This window comes from Tenebrio molitor, chromosome 7, assembly GCF_963966145.1.
Source record: "Tenebrio molitor chromosome 7, icTenMoli1.1, whole genome shotgun sequence".
In the NCBI taxonomy this organism is placed as follows: Eukaryota; Metazoa; Arthropoda; class Insecta; order Coleoptera; family Tenebrionidae; genus Tenebrio; species Tenebrio molitor.
The window spans coordinates 19,965,669-19,983,029 of NC_091052.1; the positions used below are offsets into that span (position 1 = coordinate 19,965,669).

The 17,361-nt window shown below is 33.4% G+C and overlaps 1 protein-coding gene across 5 annotated transcripts in view; it reads left to right on the forward strand.

Annotated features, from left to right (window-relative positions):
* The window catches only part of how (protein held out wings), a 47,874-nt gene that overhangs the window by 14,514 nt on the left and 15,999 nt on the right, over positions 1-17,361 (forward strand). Inside the window, exons 1-2 of one of the 5 annotated variants that reach the window (XM_069055085.1) lie at positions 949-981; positions 1,391-1,427. The exons of 3 other annotated variants lie outside the window; for them this stretch is intronic. In XM_069055085.1, the coding sequence (XP_068911186.1) occupies positions 964-981; positions 1,391-1,427 (55 nt within the window). In that variant the 5' untranslated portion in view covers positions 949-963. Of the gene's footprint in view, positions 1-948; positions 982-1,390; positions 1,428-17,361 lie in introns of those variants that run through there. One more of the 5 variants, XM_069055082.1, reaches the window with a different exon arrangement.

Genomic DNA, 17,361 nt, shown 5'->3' on the forward strand with positions numbered 1-17,361 from the left:
ATCACCAAGGGTGCTGTTCTTTCAAGTGACGCAACGGTCGCCAAAATGAACATAAAAAACCAATATAATCTTTAATTGGCGTTTTTGTAATAAAAATCAAAAGCAACCATTAAGAAATGTTCAATTTACTTTGTTCTAATTGGTATGTTTATCTACATAATTCATTAAATTCTGTTTACGCAGATAAGGATAAATTACGACAAAAATCTGATAAATTTATTTTTTTTAAACATTCTTATTATAGGTATTCTATTTTTAACCAACACAAATCCACCCACATGAACCACCTTCAACAGTTGATCCAGACTACAACAGCACGTTCAAATTTTTTCTGAACGTTTTGCAAAAAAATGTAAATTATGTTTTCATTTAAACTTTGGTTTAAACGTAATCCTGCTAGAATGAATAGTGTAAAACGAGTTTTCACTTTTTGTAGTCTGCACAATAATTGTGACTTTGTCCAGAAACGAATTAACAGTTATTTAATTTGCCTAAAATTATTATAAAAAACATTTTCTACTTTACTTCTTACTTAAATCTACTTATTGCTTATGATATCGTCACTATAGAATGTTGACTTATCGTTCTGGTATACTGCATAAGACAGTCACAAAAGATAGTTTTTAGAGGCGTTGGATTCTCTCATGGGCAGTGACCTTGGAAATACATATCTGCGCGCAGGGGTAAATGAAAACTGAAAACGTCGACTACTTTACATGCAAATAAACGAGAGAGAGACGACACTAATGTAACGAATGACGACCTTTAACTGTTCTACCGGCGGCGTCTGTATTTCTTTTTTTTTTGGATTTTTGTCATGTTTTATGAAATTATGAGTTTTGAGTTCTGTCGTTCGATAAAGGCTCTTTGTTCCATTAAGCAGTATTTGTCAAAAATAAATTCCTTTCTTACTTTTCATGGTACGCGTTGCTGTTCCTTTGTTGACAAATAAATCCAGAAACGATGTCCTTGGATAGAACTGTAAGAAAGAACAATGTTGGGAATCATTGGGATTTTGTTAACGATCTTAATCTTGCGATATTTATTATCTAATACGTGCCGACGCCTCAAAATGTAAAGTATTCACCGACTCGTAGACACATGTGTTGGAAATAATAAAATAATCCGCTTGGTATTAATGTTTTATGTTTACATTTTCTACCTAATTAGCATTTAACAGACTTTACTCACTTTCGTAGTAGACGCCGACCAGAAGTCTGTTTTTCTTTTAACAAATTAATATAGAGGCTGTTAAACGAATATTGCAATAACAGACAAGTACAAGTAATGTAATATTGAACACTTGTTGCATTGTATATCTATTCCAAGTTTTTACTAACGACTGTTGTGTTGATAACGATATAAACTAATGTTCTTTTTTCCGTTTTAGGTAAGAGCAGTTTGCGGTTCACATGTAGAGGAAATCCGTAAGTCACTCTAGAACAATAAATAAACAACATGTCCGCTGAATGGTACAACTAGGGGTCAAGTCAGCAATTTTGTTTTTATCAATTTTGCAGAACAAGTTAAAGCTAATTTTGTTTCGGAAGTATTCTCTTCTTTATTTTTGCTGGTAAAAATTGAGCAAAAAAGTTGTATGCAAATAATGTCTTATCGCGTTCAATGCAGATAAAAATATTGTATGTTTGCTGATATTAATGCTTTAAAAACAACTAATCTTCACAAGCTTCAATGACGGTAATTATTCTGCCGTTTAAAAAAAAATCTGAAAGACAATGAATGAATGAATAAAATGTGTCTATTAACTGTAGATCATTTATATCGGGTATAAGTAGAAGAGTCGGTTGTGAACGCACCACGGATTACACATCACGGATCAGCTGTTTAAATCTAACCTCACTTTTTGTATTGTTTAAGTTGCAAACATTTTTTTAACATTCATTAGTGATGTTAGGCTATAAAATGTATAACAAAATCAGAATTTTTTGTTAGAATTTTAATTTTTGTTGTAGTTAAAACGTTCTGCAGTGCTGCAGGTCTGTGATAATCTCATAAAGTAAAGAGTAATGAATTAACCGTAGCTTGTAGAATATAATGTTATTGAAAGTGAAACAATTTTAATTCTGACACTTTTATTTTTCTTAGAAGACGTTCACGTTGTCCTTTAAAAATTCGAAAGCCATTAGTACATATAGAAATGATCCAACAATAACAACAGATTAAATATGTCTAGAGAATTAGTTTCCAGAATTGTTGTGAATAAAATAACTAAGTAACTCCACTGTTCGCGCTCCATTCAGCATTTTAACTTTTTCTTTCTGGGCTGAATAAGATGTTGGGAGAGACTGAGAATGGCACCGTTGTAAATCGTGAAGAATATAATGTAAATAATGTAGCTAAATGTATGTTTATTTGAGGACTATGATGTGTTATTAAAATGTCGGCAATTAAACTCGAGTCGGCTCGTTAAAAATTGTATACACTTTGCCGAAAACGAATAAGGCAAGCCCGCTTTTAGAAAACGGTGTTGCAAGAAGCCATGCTGAAATTTGATTAATGTTGAATGGGAACTGGTTGTTTGGCAGCATGCCTGAAATTGTTACCGGCCAGTATAAATACACATAATACGTGTGAGATTTCTGAGAAACGGTGAATTTCAGTTTAGAACATTTTAGACATTTACTTCATAACAAGCTTTACCAGAATCCTAATATCTCATCTTAATCGTCTAAAGCAAATTTCGATTTTAAGACGGAGTGAGTCATGAAGTGAAGCCTGAATTTGACGTAACTAATGTTACGTACGTCAAATGTGACAGCGACTAAGCTAGTAAAACGGAAGTGTAGCTTCGTATTTTGATTCCGAATCCTTTTTGGAACGTACCGTTAGGAACCTTTTGTGTTGTCGAAGGCAAACATTGCTTTCGGCTTCGGAAGCATGTGGATTGCTACAAACAGCCTGTAAAATGCCGGATTTGTGTACACAAGCGTAATGATAAGGAGGCTATCTACACCAAAATACATATACCTACCTACCGTTATTTATAGAGTATCTATAACCGGAATAATAGTGGGCGTTGACGAGTAAATCACAGCCTACCTGACGTTTAGTTTCCGTCGAGATAAGATCCTCACTTCAATTGCCCAGATCCTGATTGATTCTTTTTGGATTTCGTGCATTTCTAATATTTTTCAGTCGCCGTTCATGCAGCAATTTAAAACGTGAAATGCCAACAATCTTGACCTATTATTTAAGCACAATAATATTTCAACAGTTGGGTTGAAAAGTCAAGTCATTCATTAAAGAGGTTTCGGACTAAACCAGGTTTTGAGTTTCCAATAAAAACCTGACAAAGAATAACGCCGGTTTACTGATTTTTAAGGTTTATTGATCAGTGGTATTATTATTATTATTAAGCAACCAAGGTGAAGATTCGAGACAATAAGAACTGCCTATTAATAATAATTTTTACTATTGTAATGATCTCTGGGCATTTGCAAAGAACTAAATTTATCAATTAAATAACTAATGAATGAACATTATGTAGGCGCTTATAAATATCAGATATGTATCTTGTTATTTTCATTGCCTTTTACATTTGTCTTTTCTATCTTTCCAGTTTCTGCTATCAAATTTCGTTGTTATCAAATGTTATGATCGTTTATTTTAATGATTTCGTGGTGATCAAGTTTCTAAACGTTACTAGGATTATTCATTTTAACAAGCGTTAAATTGAAACTACATTTGATACATTTTATCTTCAGCATGCACGACATTTATTGTGTTAAAAGTTCCTTTCCAATTCACAGTTAAACATGATGATAATGTATTGACGTAACAGTTAATTTCATTGAAACTGTGTGGTATTACTTTTATTGTACTTAATGGAAAAAATCTTATAATTGAGATGAACGTGCAAATTCAGAAAAATATTCACAATTCTAGATTTTTGTTTTTACGTAGCCATAAGTATCGTGCGTTCTAAGGAAAACTGGGCTGAGTAGGCGTTGAAAAAAGTAAACCATTTGAAACAGTGCAAAGTTTGAATTTCCCGCCGTATGACATTTGTTTATGCTTAATCGGCACATGATTGAACATGTTTGTTTTTATTTTTAATGTAGAACATTGCAAACAGAAAAAACAGAAATATTTTCTGTTAAGCTAGTTGTCAACGTGCTCTAATTACAACTGTCAATTTACACTTAAAAAAACAAACCAATTTCCGGTTTCCAACGCCTTTTCATTTGAACGCCCGATACATTTGTCCAGGAACATTTTGCAGGCAACAAAATAATGGAAACACAATTTTTATCTTTTTGTTCTAAGATTTTGAAAATTGAAAACTGAAAAAGTTGACAAAGACCAGGTGTCACAAGAACTGAAAAATGTCTATTCGTTTAGAATTTGGCACGGGTGAACAGTCAAATTATCATTCCTTTGAATTAATTGTTCTAAAAATCTATGACAACATATTTTTAAGTACAGCAGGTTTGTCATTGCCAAAAAAACAAATTACATAAATTATTTTTAAGTGAATGTGTTTTTGTTTTTAACACTTCTATGTTCATTTTGCAGTTGTATGTTTTATTGATTTAACTACATTACATAAATCTAATAAAATCATAATTTTTTGATTGTTTTAAAAGCGCAAAGTGTAATGTTTGTATATTCGAAAAGAGCCTAGGATGTAAAAAGACATTAAATAACAATTGTATGTTATTGCTCTAATTTTCTAATTTCTAACCAGTCTTTGGATGCCAATTTTCAAACTGTTCTTTTACACACATTCAGTAAGATTTAGATATTAGAGCAACAGATTTTTAACGAGATTTTACATTGTAAATTATTATCGTTAACTACTGTGATTTTAACTTCCTTAAATTTTTTTTCTCGCTTTGACTTTTCGCTAAGGAATATAAGCAAATACAACAAGTAACCAGACTCTCTATTCAGTGTTAGGGCTTAACAAAATACTATTATAGAAGTAACGACTTTTCAAATTAAATTTAGCGGAGACATGGACTTTTGGTTTTCATAGAGAGCTTTTTTTTTGTCATTCTAGTAGAGGTCTTGTATTTTCTCATGGGCTATAAGTCATATCTGCGCAAACGACGAATATGCGCCTTCGCGCAGATATTTCCTAGGTCACAGTCCATGAGAGAATCTAAAACCTCTACTTACGTATTGCTTTTTCCTTGTTAATATGATTTTGTCAATTTTGTTGAAATGCACAACCACGCTTGAAACTTTGCATTGTTATATCGAGCGATCAAATTAATTTGTAATCGAGTAATCCATGGATTTGAATCCGTATGTCTTTTGAGGTTGATATGTCTAGATCTAACCTGTATTTCAAGCTGTGTTTATTGGAGCGTGGAGTTCAAGTAACGACATAAGATTTCGGATTCATGGATAACTCGATTACAAATTAATTTGATCGCTCTTTACATTTGTCTAATGAGCTCACAACTTCTTTACCTTCATCATTTAAACGTTTCAAAATAAAACGAATATTTTATTTAAAACATTCTTTCATGCAGAATATTGGCAATTGAAAATTTAAAATATAAAATAAGTCCTGTAATTTTTCAAAATAAATACATACTTACCTAGTTACGTACTGTTAATTTCAAAATTATCGAGTACACCTCAAAAATCAAGAAGTCGATTTATTACAGTTTTTTCCACATGTAAACATGCCTTTTTGAAATTGGAACGTCATATTTTTTATTTAGGTTAGGTAAGTTTGACAACATAAAATGTCGCTGATATTTTGGAACACCATAATATTGTCTGTATGTAATATGTAATATCTAATAATTTGTGTGAATTTGAGTTAGGTTATATTTAATATAAATAAGTACACCTACAATGAATATTTTTATATGTATTATGTAGTTCCATTTTAGAATTAAAAAAGAAGTGGAATTGCTATTCTTCAGATTAAACCCCAAAATTTGAGTTATTTGTGTAGAACTGGTTTAACATTGCGTTGTTTAAATTTCAAATTTAATTTGATACGGTACCAGTAATAGCATCGGATTTTTGGTTCTCTTCCGCTCGATTTAATTGACCTTTCCGTTCCACATACATCAAAGAAATTCGTCTGTTCGTGCTCATATCTGATCGTCTCTTGGCTATACATCATCAGTGGGTGACCATCTTTATTTTAATCTTTGTAACTTTGCCAGTGTGTGAGTAATTCACCTTTACTCAACACACCTGTGATCCGTCTCGAAAAAGAATAGAGCCTCTCTTACTCAATTCACGGGAAATATAAATATCTGGGTGGAATTTTTGTAAAATAGCATTTGGCCCGGGCACGAAATTCAGTTAATTCATAATGCCGAACTTCACAATACGTAACGTAATGACCAAGTGCGATGACATCACAACCCAAAATACTGACATTACTTGGACATTTTCATTCCCCGATGATTCAACATTGCCAAGAAATAAACAAACATGCAGTGGACATAGAATCGTATTTGAACAGATTACAAAAGGTTTGCGCAAACGAGACTGTAGAATTTCACTTGCAGACTGCGACTCAGAATTCAACCGCAGCAGCAAAACCGCGAACGACCTTTTACTGTTAAAGTAATAAACATGGTCTTTCAACAGAGCCGATAAATTTAATTAAAACAATCAGACAATGGTACGCCGTTGTTTTATGATTTCGGTGGATAACAGAGCAGATGCGTTTCAGATCTTAAACAGGTTAAACGTGATGTTCCTTTTCTCATGAATTTAGTGTGGCGTCAAGAGATAGACCGTGGCCGAGATTATCAAAACAGAACCAAAAAGGATTGGTCCGGTTGTACACACCCACGTTATACTTGAATCATTTTGATCCACCAAGTCATCATTTGGTATTTGAGGTGGTGGCCGTAATAACAAAGAGATTTTTATGGTAAGTGGTTGAAGAGAATTACCAAAGATCATTGACGACGCAAAAAGTAAAGAAAGTATCTCGATAAATCTCTTAATTGGGAGAAAAATTCCAAGTGCATATCTACCATGATTAAATTGACACTAATTACACGAGTTAAATAGACCGAAACAGCATAATCAATGTAACTGTACGCCATATTAAATAAATAATAACTGACAATGCTTAGAAGTAGTTTGAATACTTCCTGAGGAGAACCCAAACACCGGTGAAATGTGAACTGATAATTCTAAAGAAAGTCTGTTGATCTCAGGATATCCGTTCAGAAGGAACCTTCATGTTGGTACACGGTGACGCAATAATATTTCTTATCAGTGGTAATTATGTTAAATCAATTGAGTGTGTAATTTAACGTAACTGGACAAAAGTAGTCCTTAGAGGCAGGCTGTATAGCATTTTCAGCTGCATTTGCAAACAAAATATAAAGTCATAGGATATAATTAAAACTGACACTAATTCCTAACGGAACCTATCTATTTCAATGACTGGTAGTTTTAACTGGGGAAATTTTATTTTCAAAAGTTTTGTTTCCTGACGGTTATCTATTAATTTCGGATGTATTTCAAATTCAGGTATTCTTGAAGATGAGAAACACATGGAAGGATAAAACGGTAACAAATAATTCCCCTATTAGTTAACACAGAAATGTTCATGGCATTAACCAAAATAGTTATTATGTATCTAGTTTCTAGAGCATATTAAAGACTTATAAACTTCAAATTATGCCCGTGGTTCATATGTTTTATTTTTCACTTGGAATATGGAAATTAATTGATAACAATCTTGAAAGGAACTTATAAAAAAGTCAAAACTGCTTTGTCTATGTAGTTTATTTTATATCATGCGTTCAAATGAAAACCTGGGCTGAGTAGGCGTTAAAAAAAGTAAACCATTTAGAACAGTGTAGAGTTTGAATTTCCCGCCGTTTGACACGAATGACATTTGTTTATGTTTACTCGTTTACTACTGAACATGTTTGTTTTTAGCAAAGATTGCTCTGAGATAATTGCTTCGAGAATAGGAATCGTTAATTATTCTATTTTTAATGTAAAACATTGCAAAGAAAGGACAAAAACAGAAACATTTTTATTTAGAAATTTTAGGTTACACTTTAAAAAAGCAAAACAATTGACGGTTTCCAACGCCTACCCAACCCAGAATTTTATCTGAACGTCCGATATCTATGACAATAAGAAGAAATCCAATTATTATTTCAATTCAGTTACAAATCCAACACTTTCGTAGAGGTGTCTAGCAAAACTCGACATGTCCTTTTTCTTGTCTTTGTGTTTTTGCAATTTTTTAAGATAATTGTCATTCCTTATGGACATGTCGACTTTTGTAGTTCTTCAGGTATGTTACGAACTACAAAGTGAATCATTTTGTCTTTTTTGTACAATCTTTCCGTATCTTGTCGATTAAGGAAAGGACGCACCTTTTTGTACATAATGGAATACAATTTAATGATTGTGGTTTTGCCAATCATGAACCTAAAGAAATACGTATAAATAATTTTTTCAGTAATTGCACGTTTATCAGCACAATCTAATGCATTTACTAGAAAATACAAGGAAAAATTCCACGATGAATTTAATGAATACCAAAGTACCTCCCGCTTTGCAGGAGTTAAGACATATTGTTTGTTTCTGGCAAGCGGATGGTGCTCAAGGCAAAGGCAATACATACAAATTTAAAAAGAAATCAATTAATTACTGACTGTTAAAAAAACACTTAAGAACGCGTTTAGAGCATTACAGATAATTGAGTACAGTTTTTTCAATATTTGTTGTTGATTGCTTTAATTTAGTAATTGGATAATTGGTGCCTCAGATATACTTAACCCAATGAAATGGCAGATGTTATCGTCGAAGAAATGGATGATCTTGTTCACATTTTAGATACAATTACGTAACCTAGATATAGGGTGAGTCACGTAAATATGATGTCAAATGTAGCCATTCATGAAAAAGAATGGAATTTTACCATGTCACCATAAAAAGACGAAGAATAACCTGCGTTCATTTTAATTATTGATGAATGGTCATGTAAAATTCATCACTGACTTAAGTATGTATATCGAATGAAGTGTGCACTAAATTTTTATTACAAAAAACCAATAGCAGCATAGAATTAATCCAGTTTGAAGATAGAATTTTCTGTTCCGTTAATATTAGTTTTTTTATGGCTTTTGGTTACTGAAATTGAGAAAAATTAAGTTTCAAGTGAACTGACATTAATTATTGTACGATTGTTGACTAGATTCAACCAGAGAGTTTTAACAATATTGACTAAAAATTCTGCTACTCTGTTTTGTGAAGAAATAAATAGAAATAAATATTCTGATACTGAATTGTTTTGGCGAGCTTATAAAATCGTAAATAGACATTTAGTGTGTTGCGTGGGACATACGGTATAATGCCATATGTTTAACATATTTATAAAACAACAACAGAAAAGTGAATCACGATCTTAACAAAAATGACTCACAAGTCCACTCCATATTTATTTGAAAACATTATCTTATTGTCTTCCCAAAAAAACGGACAATAAATAAAAGTGAAATCTGACAATAACAATGAGAAAAGTTTCCCAAAACATTTCAGCTTCATTTTTGGTCATATTCCATTTGTAAATTAAACCAATTAATACGGATACTTTTCAATTAAGTTCCGCTTGCTTTTGCTTCGATATCTGGATCTGGATACTGTTCTAGCAGCGGAGGATTTTATAAAGCGACAAACATCTCAAAGGATTTCCGGCATACGAAAAAATCTTCGATTTATATTTATAATGTGTTAAGAGTGCACTCGTTTCTTCAACATCCTGTCGCTGTATTGATCAATAAATATTTGCAAAATTTATAGCTCCGACAGTTTACCTTTTTCACATATTTAAGGTTAAAATAAAAAGTAACATTTCGAAGCCAAAAGTGTTGAATGTCTTGCTGTTTTAAATAAAATTTATGTTAAATGTATTTTCCAATAAAAACCATTAATTGCCTAGTGGAAATTAATAAGTCACGGTTTGTGTTCATGACATTAAAGCAAATTTATGAATGAATGATTGAGAAAAATCCTTTGCTAGATTCGCGCGTGAGCGTCAAATTTACATAATAACTTTTCTCTGTACATTTTAAAACTATGTAATATCCATGTGAACAAGGATTTTCTGTTATTTTATTTTTTAATAAATTGAAAATATAATATTTTACATTAAACAAAATATCGTGCGTTCAAATGAAAACCTGAGCTGAGTAGGCGTTGAAAAATGTAAACCATTTGGAACAGTGTACAGTTTGAATTTCCCGCCGTTTCACACGAATGACATTTGTTTATCTTTAATCGGCACATGATTGAACATGTTTGTTTTCAGCAAAGGGTGTCCTTAGATATTTGCTTCAAGAATAGGAATCGTTAGTTATTTTATTTTTAATGTAAAACATTGCAAAGAAAGAAAAACCAGAAACATATTTTGTTTATAAATTTTAGGTTAGCTGTCAACATGCTCTAATAACAACTGTCAATTTACACTTTAAAAAAGCAAAACAATTGGTGGTTTCCAACACCTACCCAGCACGGGATTTCATTTGAACGCCCAATACACATTTATTAGCAGATTCTTTATTGAAAATATCTATTACTCCTCTTTTAGAAGCACAATTGGTGTACTAAGAATATTAATTAATTTCATCACAAATTATGGTAATTTTTCACCGCTATTATGTGGGCCTGACATTCATTCTGATGCAGAAACACCTACAAAGTAAACTTTCAAAGAACTTGCTCATCTCCGTAACGAGTTTTTATAGAAATATTGCAAAATGGTAATTTATATGAAATGCTACAGTATCAATTTAGAGTTGTCAAGCTAAAGTAGTGCAAAATATATGAGAAAGTCAACCAAGGCGTTAAAACGAAACCGGTCAGTTCCGTTTGTTTCTCTCAAGTTTACAAGAGACCGGAATCCACGATTTTTACCAACTATCTCCCTGATTGGTTCAAAGAGGTGAAACCCCCAACTTCAATTTTTCCACGGAACCCGCTATTTGTTTGTACAAAATTCCGTTTTTCCGGAAACCGAAACCTCTAAAAATAGCGATCGTCGTTACCAACAGCGGGAAAATTAATTTTAGATCACCCCCCGCTCGCTTTCCCGTCGAATTTTCGGTGTTGTTTACCCAAACATAAATCAGGCCATTAAATCAAATCAAACTTTCGCGTCCAGTTTGATTGAAAGAGCCTTAATAAAAAAACTAGCACCGAGCCGTGTGGGCCGTACGTCCTTAATTTTCCCCATGTGGGCGCAATTACCGTACTTAATGGGTTCGATCATAGAGAAAGATACGTCGAGTGCTGCGGGTGCGGCATCTATTGGGCAATTATGTACACATTATGTTTGTGAATTTGACCAACAACAAATTGGAAGAAATCGAAGTCATCAACTGCCCACCTTGGCGCCGATAAATAAATGGAAAGAGGGCGCAAAAACAAAGCGTGGGTGGTGGGGCCACCAGAAAGGACAGGTAGATGGTTTGGTTTACAAGGACGCCGCGGATTGGCTCGAGATTTCGGTTAAGTTTAGCTTAGATTACTTCACATCCGAAGTACCGCAAAGTTTATTATAATCTCGAAAGTACAAAGGTGTTTTGCCAACTGTGGGTCGGATTTAGGTTAAAAAGCGACAGAGATTGTTATTACTTCTTCAAAATATGAATACAAATTGTCAAGAGATAAACGTGTTGTTGCCGAAATTTGAATATATTTACTGCCAGTAATCATTACAAATGATTCGATTTGTTACTACAGGCGATGAATTCCAATTCGGATGCAAAAAAACTGTTTTGTTGTGTACAATTTGGCAACATCTACGAAATGACAGGTGTGAATTACTGTGACAAAAACTCTTCTGTCCACAAAGAAATGTAATAAATCTTGTAATCTCATTGATCTAAATAAATATCGAGGCCCTCCCGGTACTATGGATCCAAGGAATCATCACCCACCCGTTAATTAGAAGTCTAATCAGAAATTTTTAGCTGATTCGGTGACACACAGACGGTACATTAGCGTAGGAATGACTACGTACCAATTTAAATGCTGTTGACTCTTAAAAATTAACAAGTCATTCGAAGAAAGAGTAGCGGAAGATGGCGTAATTTGTACTCAAGTCACATCTTCGTTGCCCATTTTCTTCAAAGTGTTTTTTAATTTATTCTATTCTCAAACGTACACTATTTACAAATTTCAAACGTAATTAGTGACATGACAGCGACTTGAATCAATTACGTTACACTTGGCAGGGTCGGTTATTTTTCACTTTTAATTATCAAGAGCCAGAGGGATACCTTGATGATTCTTTTGACGTGAAATTGCAACATATGTACTTTTTGTACATGAAACGTTAGCCATGTTGATGTTTAACGTGCTGATTCTCAGTTGCGTACTTCCGTTGTACTTATCATATTCTAGACTGATTTCTAGAATTCAAGAAACTATACTTGGACTGTAGCGAAAACAGATTTAGGCTAGACTAAATCGTGAAGTATTTTTAACATTATACTAAAAAATGTCACAAAAAGGTATCAAATATGTTTACATATATTCTACCTACACTACTATCGTTCAAAACACTTAAAAAGAAACAAAAAGTGGTAATACTAGCAAAGAGCCAGCAAAAAGGTGAACAAGAAACCAAGATAAGATTCCTATCACAATTTGGATCCAATTCTAAAAGCTTACTCATCACGAAATGTGTCTCATTGGTAAAAACTTTTATTTTTTGTGCTTGTAAGTATCATGCGTTCAAATGAAAACCTGGGTTGAGTAGGCGTTGCAAAAAGTAAACCATTTGACACGAATGACATTTGTTTATGTTTAATCGGCACATAATTGAACATGTTTGTTTTAAGCAAGGGGTGCCTGCCCTTAGATATTTGCTTCGAGAATAGGAATAATTAATTATCCTATTTTAAATGTAAAACATTGCAAAGGAGGAAAAGACAGAAAGATTTTTTTGTTTATAAATTTTAGGTTAGCTGTCAACATGCTCTAATTACAACTGTCAATTTACACTTTAAAAAGCAAAACAATTGACGGTTTTCAACGTCTTCTCAGCCCAGGATTTCACTTGATAACCTCTATTTTTATACATACATATTTGGCAAATATAAGAATGGTCGGTAAGATGCAATTCGTATTTAGTTTGAATCGCCGTTTTTAGTTCAACTTGTTAGCCATAGATCACAGTTACAAATTTTTTCAGAGGTATTTATTGGGTGTTCATTTAAATTTTTCCTCAACGTTGACGTTGAAGAGTCAATCGTGAACGCATCACGGATCAGCTGTTTAAATCAAAACTCACTTTTTGCGTTGTTTGTGTTTTTACTCTGCAAACTGGCGAGTGATGCGTTCACAATCGACTCTTCAATGCAACAATATTTTGAGTCTTTATTGTTAAAAGGTGTAATTTTTTCAGTGTAGTTTGCTGGTAAGATGGTTGATGATGAATTGATGATGATACTTTATTTTTATTGTTACTTTTCACAATCCGGCTCGAAGGACTAGTACTAGCATTCTTTTCTTTATTTTTGACTTTTAAAGAATGTTATGGTTTTAAAAAGTGCATTACATATTGCAGTCTATTTATAAATTAAATAATAAAATACTCGTAGATAGATTTAGATGAAGTTTCAAAACAAGTAGGACTAAGTACCAATTTAATTTTTGTTGCAAGTGAGTTTCACGATCCCTCTGTCGATAGCAGCGACCGCCATTGCACTACGTACAGTAGCACATACCAGATACCAAATCGCCTCTAGAAGTTGCTTTTCCAAGCAGCAATGCAATTGGGAGACTGTTTTACATGTTTATCGGCCATATGGCCCCACTTCACGTACTTCTTATGTTTACTCTAGAAACATTGGCGGCTTCATCGCAAAAAAAAAATGTGATGGAGGTATTGGGGGCAAGTAGGCCATGAGAAACACAAGCCATTGTGATTGTCCATTGTTCGGACATGAACTCAGATAGCGCTGCGTTGTCGTGTAATGGTCTTTACGAAGGCGACTTTTGCAACGTTCGTGGTGCAAAATAAGAAAATGTCGCGTTCTCGTTAGGGTTTTAAGGAACTTCTAGTGGTGAAAGCGTTTTAGGCGTGAAATGTAACCGACGAAAGAGAAATCTTATTAACTTATTCAAATTGTTTCGTTTATCTTGGCAGTGAAATTGATTTGGCTCTGGGACATGTCCCTACCGGTCTTGGCGCATTTCGCGTAGATTTAATGTGAAAAACGAAGATTTACATAATGTTTGTGTGTTTTTTTTAATGTCATTTGTCAAGAGTACTAAGTGGTTTTTTATTGTCGAGCTCGGTTGGACTTTTAGACAACAGGCGTCAACTTTTTATTTTTGAGCAGAGTTTAAATACACAGACTCATTTTGTCACTGCAGCAACACTTTGCAGGCATTAAATTGTTGACGATATTTTGTAGATGAAGATACTCAACGATTCTCCATTTTTTTTTTTTGTACATATTCTAATTTCTCACTGGTTCCATAGACGTTAGAGGATAATGAGATAGAAAATAACTTGTCATCTTCCATGAGTAATTTGTAAGTGAGTGATTAGTACAAGAGAAGATCTAAATATACTGGGAATGGTGGTTAACGTCGTCACAATTACCTGGGAGTGTATCTGGTATATTACAAGTTTAGTAAGTAACTATCGGGTGTTCACACAAACAGCGCAAAAAGTGAGGTTAGATTTAAACATCTGATCCGTGATTTGTAATCCGTGGTGCGCTCACAATCGATTCTTCAATGCCAACTTTGAGGATAAATTTAAATGAACACCCGATACTATTTTCTGACAGATAAAAGCACATTTTTTTCAAGGATAATAAGACAATATGCTGCCAAGCTCTTTGAGGAGTAGACATAAATACGAAGAATTTTCTTAAGCAGCAACTTCGTTTCTGAGTTGAGTCAAGATGTGTGAATTAATTTTTTGATGTTCGTAATTTCATTATCTCATAAATAAAACGTCGTCATTGTTTGTGGTAAATCACAAAAAACGTGTAAAATTAGAATCCCCAATTACCAATTTAAATTCATACCATCGTGTTTTACATAAATTAACATTAATTAAAATTATTTGTTGGAATATTTGGCTCTTGAAAAAAAATTGGTCCATGTGTCATCCTGTGATTTGCATCAGGAGTCGATGAGAGTGGCCATTGCTTATAAAAGGAATACGTCAGATGTTGATGCTGTTTGCCTAGTTTTCAGAAAAAAAAAATTTGTTTGGTTATTACATCTTGTTCCAATTTTCATCTGAATGATCAGTACATATTATGTTCTAAACGTATCGTTCTAGATATTTTGTTTGATTATTGAAGAAAGTGGCGACTAGTTCCAAATTAGAATAATTTCTGCCATCAGCAAAAACCAAACTATCATGTTTAGTTCGATGATAATTATTCCCCACAAGAATTTAATTCCACATTTGAAATTCAAAAGACGTTTGAGGATAAGATTTAGCAGATGCTTTGTAATCTGTACAAACTTTCTAAAATAAACTGAGAATTTATGTATTTCGAAAGAATCCTTCTAGGTATACTCGTCCATATAATAAACAGATTTTCTCAACAGACTTTTTCTATTCATCGGTGGCGTCAGATTACAAAACGCGACAAAGCTTTATTAGTACCGATTTTACAGTACGTTACTTTAATCATATGCAAAATGTAAATTAGTCGAAAACGAACAAACGAATATGATATTTTGTTTACAAATCTCGCAAGGATTTGCCTTCAGAAAAAAAACAGGTTCTGTTATTTTGTTGTCAATGTTGCCATTGTTAATGAGAAACCCTAAACAAACCTATCGTAAATTCTGTCATCATACCATTAGCCGAAACTGAAAGTATGTACTTTTTTGGTTAATTGTATTTATGTACCTTGATGCCGGTTTATTGCTTCAATTAACACGAGAAAAGTGGGATTTAATTAAATTTACAAGTGATGGTTCGCTTTCAGCCATATAATTAGTCAGTACTAAAATATACGCAACGTTGTAATAAAAGATTAAAAACCAAACGTTTTAGTCTTGGAACTAATTTGTACAGAGGTTGATAAAAATTATGATTACGTTAGGTACTAATTAATTATTTATTAATGGATGAGGAACTGGCGGCATTCAAATTAAATCTATCCCATTAGGTTTAAGCGAAACGTTTATCTATCCAACATAATAATTATAGTTTACATCGATTTGGTCTTGATAATTACTACGTGGTAGCAGCAGCAGGAGCGATTCGTATTTTTTTTTGCGTAACAAGACTGGTTTTAGGAAACGTCAAAACTTTTCAAAAAGCTCTTGCAGCAACTGTCCGCATTCGAGGAATCTCCTGCTGGCGCAGCGTTGCTTAGGTGTTATCACATGACTACCTTAAGAAGTGATTTAAAAATAGGAGATAACGTATTGGGTTGCTCTTCCATTTTTAAATGTAGAGGGCATCAGCCTCAGGATGACTTAAGGTTAAAAATATCCGGTTGCAATGTGCGTCCAATATTGTTACAGAATGGTGGAAGTCGTATTTCTATTCTCATTCGATTTATTGGGTGATTTAGACTACCTATCAGTAAACAACCACGAGGCTGAATGATTTTTGCCCCATCGGACTGACACCCACTAAAACTTTATTTTTACGAGATGCGAAAATAGATTTTTGAATGTTCCAGCCAATTTGAATTGTTGGCTTTGAACGGAAATTTGAAATTTAATAACTGCTTTTGATTTGTGGTTTCTCTTACTGTTGGAGCCAATCTTGTCAAAATTTTGTACGAGACGTGAGAGAATAATGTCGGGACTCATAGAAAACCCTATTGTTGCCAAAACAACAACAGCACCAGTTAGTTCTTTGTTGCACCAACGTTTCACTAATGGTTAGAACAAGTACATGAGACTGAAACCGTAAATATGCAAAATGACGAAACGTTCAAAGCCTCCGCTCAGAAATATCGATAAACTTAATAAATAGTAAGGTTATTCCTTCTACGGATTGCGAATTGTGTGTTTTTGTGTTGTTCGATGAGAAAATATTTACGGCATCTATTAGATCCTTGTGTTGACGCAGATTCAGTGAAGGACAGTCAGACAGGCGCGAAATCGTTTTTGAAGTCGTTCTATATGGGCAAAACGGTAATATTGTTTCTATTAAGGCTATTTTTAAAACAAGACAATTTAAATAACGTAGTCGTAGTTAATGGATTTAATAGTTCTACTTCTTCTTATGGCCAACACTACTTACCTAAATGGTCGATGAATATACGTGCAGGAAATGCAGCTAATATGGTACCTCGGGCATATCAAACAGCAAAGCTTGTCAACATTTTTATCGAAAGGTTCTTTACGGATAGGAAAGTCAACTCCAGGTACTGCTGGTTCCGT